General features: G+C 39.3%; 1 protein-coding gene across 9 annotated transcripts in view; it reads left to right on the forward strand.

Annotated features, from left to right (window-relative positions):
• WNK2 (WNK lysine deficient protein kinase 2) overlaps positions 1-13,773 on the forward strand; it is a 116,320-nt gene that overhangs the window by 31,699 nt on the left and 70,848 nt on the right. For all 9 annotated transcript variants that reach the window (XR_014506316.1, XM_083420219.1, XM_083420220.1 and 6 more), the window contains 5 exons: positions 1,029-1,201; positions 2,161-2,381; positions 6,626-6,783; positions 10,725-10,813; positions 11,999-12,218. Coding sequence is in view for 8 of the 9 variants with exons in the window: in XM_083420219.1 (XP_083276345.1) it covers positions 1,029-1,201; positions 2,161-2,381; positions 6,626-6,783; positions 10,725-10,813; positions 11,999-12,218 (861 nt within the window). In the remaining variant the exon portion in view is untranslated. The remainder of the gene's footprint in view (positions 1-1,028; positions 1,202-2,160; positions 2,382-6,625; positions 6,784-10,724; positions 10,814-11,998; positions 12,219-13,773) is intronic.

The raw sequence follows: 13,773 nt of genomic DNA on the forward strand, positions 1-13,773 counted from the left end.
GACTGTAGCCAAATGATTGATAGGCTAGTACAAATTACCTTAAATTCTGCCTTCACCAAGTCACTACTGTACTACTTTCTGGGCTGCTGTTTCCCCCTTAGAGTTGATCAGGGGTCAGCAGACTTTTTCAGCAGGGGGCCGGTGCACTGTCCCTCAGACCTTGTGGGAGGCCAGACTAATTTTTTTTTGGGGGGGGGGGGCGAATTCCTATGTCCCACAAATAACCCAGAGATGCATTTTAAGTAAAAGGACACATTCTACTCATGTAAAACACGCTGGTTTCCGGACCGTCCGTGGGCCGATTTAGAAGGCAGTTGGGCCGGATCCAGCCCCCGGGCCTTAGTTTGCCTACCCATGGGGTTAGTGGTCATATGCTGCAATATAGGGGGAAACCACAGTTGTGAATGCCTGAACACGGTCATAGAGAAAAATAGCCTGGAATGAGAGTTCTTTGAAGCTAGAATCATAAAGCGAGTATCACTTCTGCTAATCATACATTATTATGTTGGTTAGAAACTGTAATATGTTAAGATAATCAGATGCTTGCTTCATTATACCCCTTTGCCTTTGAATTTAATTAAATGAAGGCATGCTATTCCAGTTACGGCAAAATTAGGATAAAAATCCTTTTGATAAACCTTTTGATTCATATTATTCAGGTCTCTGCTCTTATGTTAAACCAGAAAGATTTGTAATCAGGGTTGACCTTTATAGATATATTTGCAGTAGCTCCTATTTAACTGATAGTGAAGATAATGGCTTAGGTTCAAAGATCTAACTGTGTAGGTACCTCATCTTCATATGTGCTGCTGTTGATTTTTCTTCCCACCTGTGTCTTTTTGAAAGCAATGTAAAATCCAACTCCAGAGGGTCAAGCAGGTGCTCCAGAGCAGCTTTTCTAGAGGCATGGGTAAAATCCTGTGAGCAGAAATGTGTGTTGTTGTTTTTTTGCTAGCACAGTAGGATCCTTAGATCCAAGCCAGTTTTCTTAAGCCAGCTACTAATAAGCAATTTCTTCTGAAACACAGGACCGAAAGCTGACGAAAGTGGAACGGCAGAGATTTAAAGAGGAAGCAGAGATGTTGAAAGGTCTTCAGCATCCGAACATTGTTAGGTTTTATGACTTTTGGGAATCATGTTTAAAAGGAAAGAGGTGTATTGTGCTGGTTACAGAACTGATGACATCTGGAACCCTGAAAACGTAAGCATTGGACAAATTGAGCAGTGCATAGTTTACCAAATGACGTATTTGGGCAAATCACTCGCTTCATTTGAAAATATTCCATTATCATGAATTGAAGGTATCTTTCCTTCTAATAGCTTATCTGTCTTTGATCTTAACTGAGCTGAAGGCAGAGTTTCACTGCCTTTCCGTCCTAGTCTGTTTTGTTATGTAACCAGTAGCTGTTCTGCCCTTATTTCCTCTTCCCCTCTGTTTTACACATGAAAGATGAATGTAGAGATTCAGAGCGTCAACACAATTTATTATTAAGCCACAATAAACCAATCCTCTGCTGATGGGAGAGGAGGAAAAGAAGCATTTGCCTCATTGAAACCAAACTGTTAATTTTGTTTTGTTAATCTGAATCATGCTAATTAATGGTTTATGGTGCTGATGATCATGTTCAGCTTGATGATGGCATCAGAAGAATAAATGTTCCGCTGCTCATGAGAATACGCTATATATTCCTCCCCCACCCCCTGGTATATGAACATATGAACACATCACTCAACATTTTAAGGCCATAGCACTACTTCTTAATTACTTAGATTTGAGTTGATAGATGTCAGTAAATTTATAGCAGGGACTTCTGCCACATACTAGCACCAAATCTGTAGTTTTGCAAGCACTTTCCAGCAAAGCTACTCCCCCTCCCCTGAGCCAGCAGAATGCAGGTATTCATACATCAGTTTCAAATTTTACATGATCCCTCATATCATTTGAATATATGGTCTTTAATGTTTTAGGCTCTGAGTGGACTGAGTTAATATTGATCATCCATGGTAAGACCTCCGTCTAGTATCTAAAATAGACACAGATATTACCTTTTACCAAATGCAGTTATCTAAAATACATATTAATGTAACATCACTGTTGTGCGGTCTTAAATTCTCAATGTAGCATTGATTTTTGTTCTGTCTGATATGTTTTTATTCCAGTTATTTGAAGAGATTTAAAGTGATGAAACCCAAAGTCCTTCGTAGCTGGTGCCGGCAAATCCTGAAGGGTCTCCATTTTCTGCACACTAGAACTCCACCAATCATTCACAGAGACTTAAAATGTGACAATATTTTTATAACTGGACCAACTGGATCTGTGAAGATAGGAGATTTAGGTCTGGCAACTCTCAAAAGAGCTTCATTTGCCAAAAGTGTAATAGGTAAGACATTTTTCCTTAGCAATTGTCTCCTCCAGTCTTATAAGCAAGGTATTTCCATCTACAAATCTGTAAATTATTATAACATGGATAAGTGATAACAGACCCTCAAAAAACAAACAAATCACTTTTTATAATTTTTGTGGAAACTACGTTGAAGTGCCTTACAACTGCTATAAAATTATCTTCCTATGGCAGCTTCTGGAATGGTAGGTTTTCCTAACTCATAATTTTTCATCCTGTTGGATTTCCTAAAAAATAAAAAAATAAAAAAAATATTTGTTATAGAAGAAGCTCAGACTTTGTGTGGGCTTCACTTAGCCATAATCTTGTTAAAATTATGGTTTTGTTTTTTTACCATAATTGCTTTATGCTGCAAACCTAGACATGCCTACTCAGTCGTCAGCTGCACAGAGTGAGACTTACTAACAGCCAAGTGAGTAAAGGATTTTAGTCTTAATGTAATCATAACCAAATCATCTTCTGTGCAATTTAGCTGCAATGATGGGACGATCGTGCCTTTTCTCAGCCTAGCATTTGTAGTAAGATTTTGGTTCTTTGAGCTCTTCAAAGAGCTAACTAATGTCCCCCTAATAGTTTGATTCAGTATATGGTATCATCACATTACTTTGTCTTTTTTACTGGAGCCAGCATACCAGTAATAATTATACTCGGGGGGGGGGGGGGGCTGATTCAACTGACTCAAGAACTCAGTGCCAAGGGAAGCTTGGCTAGCTTCATCTCTGATGACTGTATATTGGCAGGATTAAAAATATTTTTTTATTTTTTTTAAAAAGGGACTTTTTTAAAAAAGCGCTCAAGATCTGTTTTAGCTAGCTATTTTATTTTAACTGTTATATTGATGTTTTATCTGCTTTGTTTGCTTGTTTATTTATTTCATTTATGAATCACTTTCCATGAGGTATCCCAAAGCAACTTATTATATACAGTGGTACCTCTAGTTACGAACTTAATTTGTTCCAGAGGTCCGTTCTTAACCTGAAACTGTTCTTAACTAGATGTGTGCTTTCGCTAATGGGGCCTCTTGCTGCCTCTGCACCGCCGGCACACGATTTCCATTCTCATCCTGGGGCAAAGTTCTCAACTCGAGGTAACTCTTCCAGGTTAGCGGAGTTTGTAACCTGAAGTGTTTGTAACCTGAGGCGTTTGTAACTTGAGGTACCACTGTAATGACATAGATAAAACAGTTGGTATATTAAAAAAGGATAGAAGAATTACATATATATATATGTATATATATAATCTTCAAATATTATCTATTTGAAATATGTACACACACACACAAACACACACAAATTTCAAATAGTCTTTTTATTATAAGAAAAACAAACATAGTTTAAGACACTAGCACATACATAAACAATTCCATGATAGATACCAATTGGGACAAAGATTTTAGGAGGCTTGTTGAAAGACGAATGCCTTTCACAGGTGCTGAATTGACAATTGAGAACGCACCTGTCCGATATGCATTGGGAAGGAATTGTAAAGGACAAGTAACACCACACTGAAGGCCTGATCCTGACATCATGTAGAATCATAGAATCATAGAGTTGGAAGAGACCACAAGGGCCATCGAGTCCAACCCCCTGCCAAGCAGGAAACACCATCAGAGCACTCCTGACATATGGTTGTCAAGCCTCTGCTTAAAGACCTCCAAAGAAGGAGACTCCACCACACTCCTTGGCAGCAAATTCCACTGTCAAACAAACCTCCTGATAGGATGGCATCTGCAGGAGGCTCTCTTCTGTGGAAACCAGGGATCTGTTGGCTATGCACCAGGGTGAGGGAATCTTTTAGATTTCCTGGTCCCAAGCTGTATAAGGTTGTGTATACCAAAACCAGCACCTTGATCCTAGCAGTGGCATACTGGCAGCTAAGTTTTTATGGTTTTTTACTTTGCATTTCATTTCGTGAGGTTGCTGGAACTGGTCAGGATGAGTCCATTAGATTCAAAAATGCCCAGATTTGTGATGAGCCTGGTTTTTTAAACAATGTAGCTTGTGCCCATGGGGCCTGGTGCAGTGGAAGGCATGGCCAATAATGGTAGGCAGAGCCAAGGTTAGCAATAGGTGAAACTAATGGTATTCGCTGCTGTTCCCAAAACCCATTTAATAGAAGGCAAAGTGGTGAGATTTGGAAACGAGCAACTTGCCCAAGAAACTGAGTACAGTCCACAACAACATATATAGCAAAGTCATAAACTTCATTGATCAGCATCTGGGATTGAGCTGATCCTGAAAGAGGAAGACACATACATGCAGTTGTCAGTCAGGGCTGTTCTACATCAGGACAGGCAGCAGGGTAACAGGTATCGTGTCCCTTACGCCTCCAGCTTCATGCTAAGAATGCCTTCACCAGGTGCATAGCAGTCAGCCACAGGGCATGCAACATGGAGATCTGTGGGATTGTTCTGCTCCACGACTACTCCTCTGAGGAGTCTAAGGAATCCCCAGGTTCCAGGTCTGGGCAGGGCTGAAATCTGATAGGACATTGCAGTGGAGCTCTGTTTGTGTGTGGTAGCAGATTGTTCTCCTGAGGGCACTATTTATCCTTGGAATGGCACATCTCCCCAGAACATGCAAGCAGGGTCTGTAGGGATTCACATACAGTCTCTCTCTCTCTCTCTCTCTCTCTCTCTCTCTCTCTCTCTCTCTGCCTGGACTGCCTCTCTTCAAAGCCACCCCTTCTCTATCTCTGTGGGCTGGGTTGGGTCGATGTCAGAGCACAGAAGGAAATCTGCAGTTTTACAGTACTTCCTGGCTCTGTGATTATAAGTGCCAGTGCCAGTCGTGAGCATCTTGGCAACAAGAACAACGAGGCAGCTGATGAGGCTGGATCTTGTCGCAGCTTTCTCCCCTTGTCATAGGGCAAGTAAGGTATTGAGAGCACTCTGCCAGCATGAGGCAAATTGGCAGAGAAATGCTCCGGCCTCACCACCGAAACCCTGAACAAGCAGTCCAGTATGTAAAGAGAAGGTGCTGAGGAGCTTTAATCTGGGGAGCCCAGTTTTGGCAGCAAGCAATGAACGGTGTCAGGACCTGGAGAGGTTTCCTAAGGATATGCTGCTATACACACTTATCTGGAAGTTAGTCCCATTGAGCTCAATATTTGAGTAGACAAACACAGTGTCCCACTGTTAATTTATGGAATAATGCTGCGTGTTTTATTCTCCGTAGCATTCCTTGGATAAAGTCTTCTTTATTTAAACCAATTTCATATTACTAAATTCATAACATTTCTCTCCTCTTTCCTAGGGATGTACAGAAAAAGAATTGATGCATAAACATATTTGAAAACACATTTTATGGGCATGCACACATGTTCTTCTGTTGTTCTGCACAGCCGCTTTCGTTTACTGCATCATTAACCAAACGTTCTACTCACCCAGATCTTTTTATGTTCTAGTTATACTATACATCATGTTTTACAATATGCCTAATTGCTTTGTGTTACAATGTTCTGGACATTTCCTTATGGGTATCCCACTATTGTTGGTGAGCTGCATGCCTCCAAGGAAGAAGAGATTGTTCTGTTTGTTACCTGTTTGACAAGACTGTTCTGATATAACATATCTTAATTACCAAGCTCCTGTTAACTCTCTGAGTGGATTTTGTTCTATACTGATGTGATTTCTGTTCTAGTACTACTACTACTACTACTACTACTACTATTATTACCTAAATGAAAATTATGCAAGGCTTGTAAATCACCTATTTATAAAAGTTGTCATCTCCAAGTTTTGAAACAGTAATTAAGCTATTTATTCAGGCTTTCACATGGGCTCAGAATCTTTCAGTAGAATATAGCTTCTGTAGTAGTCCTTGGTTTCACATTAGATGGATGTAAGAAGTGCTCCTTCATAGTGTCAGAACACAGTGGCATAACTATTATATAAAGTATAGTGTTAAATAATGCAGCATGGTTGCTATCACACAGCCAACGTGATGCATTAGCTAGTGTATTCATTGATCAATTGGTTGAATCTGTTGGCTGTCCTTTATCAGCAGTGATACCAGAGTGGCATACAATAACTACACAACGAATACCAAAGCCATATACACAACACTATCATGATAAAACTGAACATTAAAGTCATTCAAACACATTGATATCCCAAACAGCAAACTCTCAATAGCTCTGGGTTTGATGAATTCACTTATTTCTAAATGCACAAAGAGACAAGCGTTCTAAGTCAAAGTCAAATGCTTTTTCTTTATGTTCAGGTACTCCAGAATTTATGGCTCCAGAGATGTATGAAGAACACTATGATGAATCCGTGGATGTATATGCTTTTGGAATGTGTATGTTGGAAATGGCTACCTCAGAATATCCATATTCAGAATGCCAGAATGCTGCTCAAATTTACAGGAAAGTAACCTGTGTAAGTGACTTCATAATATGGGCATTTCCTCTCTTAACTTGTGGTGTATTTTTTTATTGTTAAGTCACATTTTTGTATAATTAAGAAGACAATATGGCTCAAATAAAAGTGATCATAATGTCCTGTTACTGCTGAAATTTTCAGTGTCTTCTTCATGTTTCCATATTTTTTTGACATGTAAAGTAAAATATATAATTTCCCCTTAGTGGAACAGCATCTTGTTAAGAAAAGGCCCTTGGGAAACAGATTAAGTAGTCCTTAATTCTCCATAACTTCCCTAATCAAATATACAGCCCTTGGCAACTGCTTTTCTTTCTTTCTTTCTTTCTTTCTTTCTTTCTTTCTTTCTTTCTTTCTTTCTTTCATATTTAGTCTGAGCTTCTGTCTGTAACATGATGCTAATAATAGTTGCCTACCTTACAGAGCTGTTGTGATGATTATTGAGTCAAAATAATGTGAAATGCTAATTATTTTAGGTCTTAGGAAAACAGAACAATGTACATTCCAGTCATAATTATTAGTGCTTCTCTTTCATGTGACAAAATCTTTGCCTAGTTGGGTACATTTTGTCAACATAATTTAGTTTATTATGCCAGATTCTTGTTAATGCCCTTTGTGAATAGCCTAGAATGGAGCTCTTTCATAAAGTGATTAAATCTCCGTGATACAAAGTATGCTTTCAAACCTTGAAATAACTGTCCTAAGTCTGTCCACAGTGGAAAATGCAATGCTCCAAACTCTGAATGTAGAATTAAATGTTCTTTGGATGAAGAAATGTAGATGTTTGATAAAGATAGCCTGCCTAGAAAAAAGACATGTGACATGATATGTATCACTCTTTGTGTGGATACATGCCTTGCTTGCATATAGGATTATAGTCAGAATGCACAAGGCAACAGCTTATTCTTCCCACTAATCATGTTGTAGAGGCACAGTTGCCAATTTCACAAGGAACCACTGTTTTATAGCCATGTATTAGGCCCCTAAAATGCACACACTTAAAATGTGTAGACAACATTTATCTGAACCCAAATGCTATCAACAATGATAGAGAATGGTTATGAAATTTAATGGGCAAGCCAATATATGTATGTGAATTAGGCTCGTGGCCAGTTAAAAATCTTAGCTGCTTAATTTCCTGCCTTTTAACTGATTGATTGATTAAATTTAAATAAATTAGCAAGTCGCATAAAGCTCAAGATAGGTGCTTTATCGTGGAGAAATTATTACATTTACTCATTAAACTTACACTTGCTCATTGTTAGCAGGAAACTAAGGGTTGGCATCAATGTTAGTCATACTTGGAGTAGCCCTACTGAAATTAATTGGCATGCCTAACTTAATTTATTAATTTTAATGGGTCTACTGACTAGCAAGGGGACGCGGGTGGCACTGTGGGTAAAACCTCAGTGCCTAGGACTTGCCGATCGTATGGTCGGTGGTTCGAATCCCTGCGGCGGGGTGAGCTTCCGTCCTTCGGTTCCAGCTCCTGCCCACCTAGCAGTTCGAAAGCACCCTTAAGTGCAAGTAGATAAATAGGTACCGCTTTATAGCGGGAAGGTAAACGGCGTTCCGTGTGCTGCGCTGGTGCAGGCTCGCCAGAGCAGCGATGTCACACTGGCCATGTGACCCGGAAGTGTCGGCGGATGGTGCTGGCTCCCGGCCTCTAGAGTGAGATGAGCGCACAACCCTAGAGTCTGTCAAGACTGGCCCGTATGGGCAGGGGTACCTTTACCTTTTACCTTTTTACTGACTAGCAATGGATACAACCCCATTTTTATTCTTCAAAACCTATTTAAGTAAAACATAGGGATCAAAACCACTTCCAAAAAGCGTGACCTTAACTTTCATCCTTGCTGATTAGAATTGCTTCCCCTCATCTCCACTAAAGGTCTAGTTGACCATACTACTAAATTGATTGGTAAGTTCATCCCTGTTTGAAATTCCAATACCTCAAAAGAGAATGAGCTGCTGAAATTCATGAAGCACTGGATGAAGCACTTAAAACATTTAAAAATAATACAAAATTGGCATTTTCTAGACAGGACTCAGAACTGGCTTAATGAATCAGCTTGTATATCCATCTGGTATATATAGGTTTGGGTGGGCATTGTGTCAAGGGTTTAGCTTTTGCTTTTTTTTGTTTTGCTCAGGATGCTTACTGGGCAGCTTTTATTTTCAAGTTCTCTTGTCCTGACAGAATCCTCTCCCCTCCAGTTGCAAGTCATCTTCTGATATTTGATGACTAAACTGATCAACAGACAAATGGTTTAAAATGCTAAGACGGTAGAAACGAGTTGCTGTTTCCTAAAACCAACAATGCCCACTCTTCGGGAGTTTTTCTGTAGGCCATAAAACATCTCTGTGGCCTGCCATACTGCTATTTTTGAAACAATTGATTGCTCTCTAGAGTTGTGTTTTATGGCAGGTTGAGCAGAACTGTCCATTAGTCTGCCAGTTTTGTCTAGAATTTTAACCTCACTCGCCAATACTCCCCCATTCATGTCACCATATTGAAATTGTGTCTTATATGATACATGAAACATTTAGTCTTCTGTTCTAGGATTAAGGAGGATTCCATATCCCTCATATATTTTTGATCCAGTTCTTTAAAAGATGACTAAGGCTTCAATGGGGTGGGGGATGAATAAAGCGTTAGCAGGGGGGAAGTGTTCAAAAGTATAATGAAGAACTGCTTTCCTTTTAATAGCATAAGGAAAGTTTAACATAAGATGGTCGTCGCACAAAGCGCTGACTGTTTCAGCTGAGGAGCCTCTTTCTCATGTGCAACAGCCACGCTGTTGGTTTCTGTGCCTCAGCCAAGCATTTCTGTTGAAACAGTTTGTAGTGGAGCAGTTCTCGCACAGAGGTGGCAACAAACCCATATGAGGATTTCTTAAAATGAATACCTCGCTGTGTGGAGCAGCCCCTTCTGTTTATGTCAAGTGGCCTCTCCAGAATGACTATTTCATTAGGATAGGCACTTAATCTATCCCCACTAGCTGTTTTGTGTTCAAAATAAATATGGGTGTTTATTAGGATCAACACACATCTGGAACCCTACAGGGAGGACAAGGAAAGTATGTGGACAATTTTGGGGGGTGGGGATGATAACTGTTAAGAAAATGGTTTAATAGGTTCTATTTTCACACCCACCCATTCCCATTTCCACCTACCCTGTAATCAGAACCATAGAGCCCAAAGCTAATTTTCATTAAAAGAAAAGAAAAAGCAACCGTGCCTTTGTTGCATGCGTAAATAATTGGTTCTTGTTAATCTCCTCAGCTTGATGTGGTAAGAAATGCACTGGAACTTTCTGTTTTGCTACCTCAATAGAAATTAATCTCAAATAATACTGTGTAATCTACAATTGATTTACAACAATCTTAGAAATCACAACATAGTAATGTTTTGGAACTATAGATTCACCATGTTCAACCTGGGTTGTGTGAGTGGAGGTTGTGTATGATCCTACAAATCTGATCCTTGAAATCTGGTTATGTTGTACATCTGTGTTGAACCTCATAACTAGAGGACTGTTAACATTCTAAAATGGAAAATAGAACCGTTGTCCTTCTCAGTATCTTCATTAATTTCCTCTGATGTATTTTCTTAATATTAGCTTGGATTGCAGGCTGCCCTTTTGCTTGTGGAAGATACCTTCTGTGAGCGAAAGGACACGTTGGATGCAAATCCTCTCCTATGGATCCAAGCTGTTCTGTATGCACATATGTTGATTTCAGAAGATGCCATAGAAAAGAATTCTACCATTTAAGTTTCAAATTAGTTTGATCTTTACTTTACCATGATTACAGAAGATACTATACTATTGTTTTGCATTAGACCAAATAGCTACCCAAAGTAAGTTTGCTAGTAATTCAATACTATTGAACTGAAATCTATTCTGAGTAGACCTATGGATGATTTGTTTTTCCTTGCAGGGTGTCAAACCAGCAAGTTTTGATAAAGTTACCGACCCTGAAATTAAGGAGATAATTGGAGAATGCATTTGCAAAAATAAAGAAGAGAGGTGTGTTTCAAATAGTAAATTTTTTCATCACTGAGTAGATATTAAACTGACTTTTGTGTTTGTGGCAGAGAGAGGAGAACAGGAGAATATCCTGTTCCAGCTGATGCAACTCTAAGGCTTAGGGTTTTCCTACAAGTTTTCTTGGATAAAACATGTGATCTGGATTCTTTTCTGTTTGGTTCTGGCCCAGTTCTGTTCCCTTGGTAGCTAGACAAGGCGAGTGTTTTCCTGGTGGTTTTGCTAGACCAATCCTACTTGATTGCCTATACAAGATTAATTTGAGGGGCACCAGATTGCAGTAGTTTGGGTTCTTCCTGTGGAATAGTTTTGGGGGATATTTGCTTGGCACAGTAGCCATTGGCATACAGTATTTCACAAGGTTTTATCCTACCCCCTATACTGTTCAACATCTACATGAAACCACTGGTGAGATCACCTGGCGATTTGGAGTTTTGTGCCATCAGTATGCTGATGATGCACAGCTCCACCTTTATTTCCCATCAGGCTCAAGAGGGAAGGTGGAGGTTCTAAACCATTGCTTGTGATTATGGAAGGACTAGATGTGGGCAAAGAAACAAGAGAGTACTCCAGGCAAAGCCATGCCTGTTGCAATTAGTGCCTCTTTAATATGGTGCCTCTATAAAATAGAAATGAATAAATCCACTTAAAGAAATGAATAAAGTAATTAATCAGATTGTGTTAAAAGTAGGCAAATTAATGGAGCTCAATTCTGTTCTATCAGCCATGGTAGCAAAATGGAGTCTCCACGTTCAAAGAAAGTTTACCTTTGAATATCTGTTACTGAGGTACAAATTAGGAAAAGGCCAGAGGATTTCCCATTAGGCTTGTGAGCTTGTTGGATGGTCACTGCTGAAAAGAAGTTGCATTCCTTATACTGATCTAGCATCACTGTTTTTACATTCTAAAAATGTTGTCCCAAATGTTTAATGTACATCTATAAACTTTGCTGGAGCCTGAAAACATTAGACAGACATTTGCTCCAGGCTTCTTTCCTAAAATATATCCATTGTTTACGTTGTTATTGGTTAGGCTCCTTCAGTTTTTGTTTTAATTACTGAAGGCCCCTCTGCTGGTTTTTATGTGATACACAGTTTTGTTTTGTTTTAAAATGTATTAAAATCTGTAGTGCCTTAATACGGTTTTTGTAATTTGTCCTTGTTCCAGATATGAAATTAAAGATTTACTAAGCCATGCCTTTTTTGCTGAAGATACTGGGGTAAGAGTGGAACTTGCAGAAGAAGATGATGGTAGGAAATCCTCTATTGCCTTAAGACTCTGGGTAGAAGATCCTAAGAAACTGAAAGGAAAACCCAAAGATAATGGAGCCATTGAGTTTACTTTTGATCTGGAGAAGGAAACTCCTGATGATGTTGCACAAGAAATGGTAAAATAAACTTCTCCTGACAAAAATATATATATAAGTAGTACATTAATCTCAAAGGACACCAGGAGCAAATCTGGTAAAGTAAATTCCATTCCAAAGATTCAGCTCAGAGAGATTTAGAAGGCTTGGGTAAGAAAGAATAAAAGATCCTGAATTAGAGTACTGAATAGAGTCTGCACCATTTCTAACTTTTTCTCCAGTAAGATGAGATGTGTCCAAATTAATTTCTTGGTAAAAACTGCAGAAACAAAGAACAAGGGCTATTCAAGGTTTAATACTGATACCTTTAGGATAAACTTTGTCAAGTTTGCTGCTGAGTTGTTTTATATACTGAATAGATAGATACCTATTGTCGTTGGGTGAATATATATTGCTCCCCCCCCTTCCCTTTCCCTCCATCTATGATTAAACAACAGCAACAAAATAGATGTGGCAGTTCAATGGCTGATTAAGAAGGGACATAAAACAAAGTAAAGTCTAATGGCAACACAAATGCTCCTTTCTTAATTTATAGATTAATCACAGTGTCAGGAGAACAGATTTCTTTGTAATATCAGGAAGGCACTGTGGATCTGATTTCTTCTTTAGGTGTAAGGACTGAGCAGCCAATGCATAAAAATGGCTACCCAAGTAGAAGGTGGGGAGTCAGATATGAAGAAACCATGATTAAATAACCATTAGTTCTGCATTTCTTGGGTTGCAATCCTATACAGTGGTACCTCGGGTTACAAACACCTTGAGATACAAACACTTCGGGTTACAGAGTCTGCTAACCTGGAAGTAGTACCTCAGGTTAAGAATTTTACCTCAGGATGAGAACAGAAATCGCGCTGCGGCAGCACAGCAGCAGCGGGAAGCCCCATTAGCTAAAGTGGTACCTCAGGTTAAGAACGGTTTCAGGTTAAGAATGGACCTCTGGTTCATAACCAGAGGTACCACTGTATACACATTGTTCAGTACAATTATGTGTAGCTTCTGATGGTTGCAGCAAAAACACTGCTGCATCAGTTCTACTACAAGTTGGTTCTTTACATTTTTATTCTTCCCACATACATATGGAAGAGCATGATGTACTTTTGTGGACATTCAGATGATATGTAATATGAGGCGCTGATCAGAGTAAGTGTGCTTGAGCCTTTGACAAAACACTGCTAGAATGCCTCTGGGGTCTTCTCAGGGCAAGACTGTTAGCCCTCAGTTTCCCAACAGAATTTGTTCACAAGAAAGCTTTTCCCCAAAAAACTTTTCTCACTGGTTCCAGTACAGTATAGTATTTTTCAGATTGTTTGCCATAGGGTCCGTCATATTGTGATTTACCAACATAGAATAAATTTGCTTGGTGTATGAAGAGCTCTTGTGTGAAGCACAAAGTTGCTGTGTTAGCAAATACATTGGTAAAGTTGCCAGTGGAAGTTATGCAAGAAACAAGGAAGCTCTGTAGCCTTGCTTAGCCAAAACTGTTCTGTACTCTTCTGTCTCTCCCATCAATATGTCTTTAATGAAAAGCAGGTTGGCTCCAATAAGCTAGGCAGTATCAGTTGGGCCCAAATCTATT

Source organism: Podarcis tiliguerta (genome assembly GCF_965153285.1).
Source record: "Podarcis tiliguerta genome assembly, chromosome: 2".
Taxonomy (NCBI): Eukaryota; Metazoa; Chordata; class Lepidosauria; order Squamata; family Lacertidae; genus Podarcis; species Podarcis tiliguerta.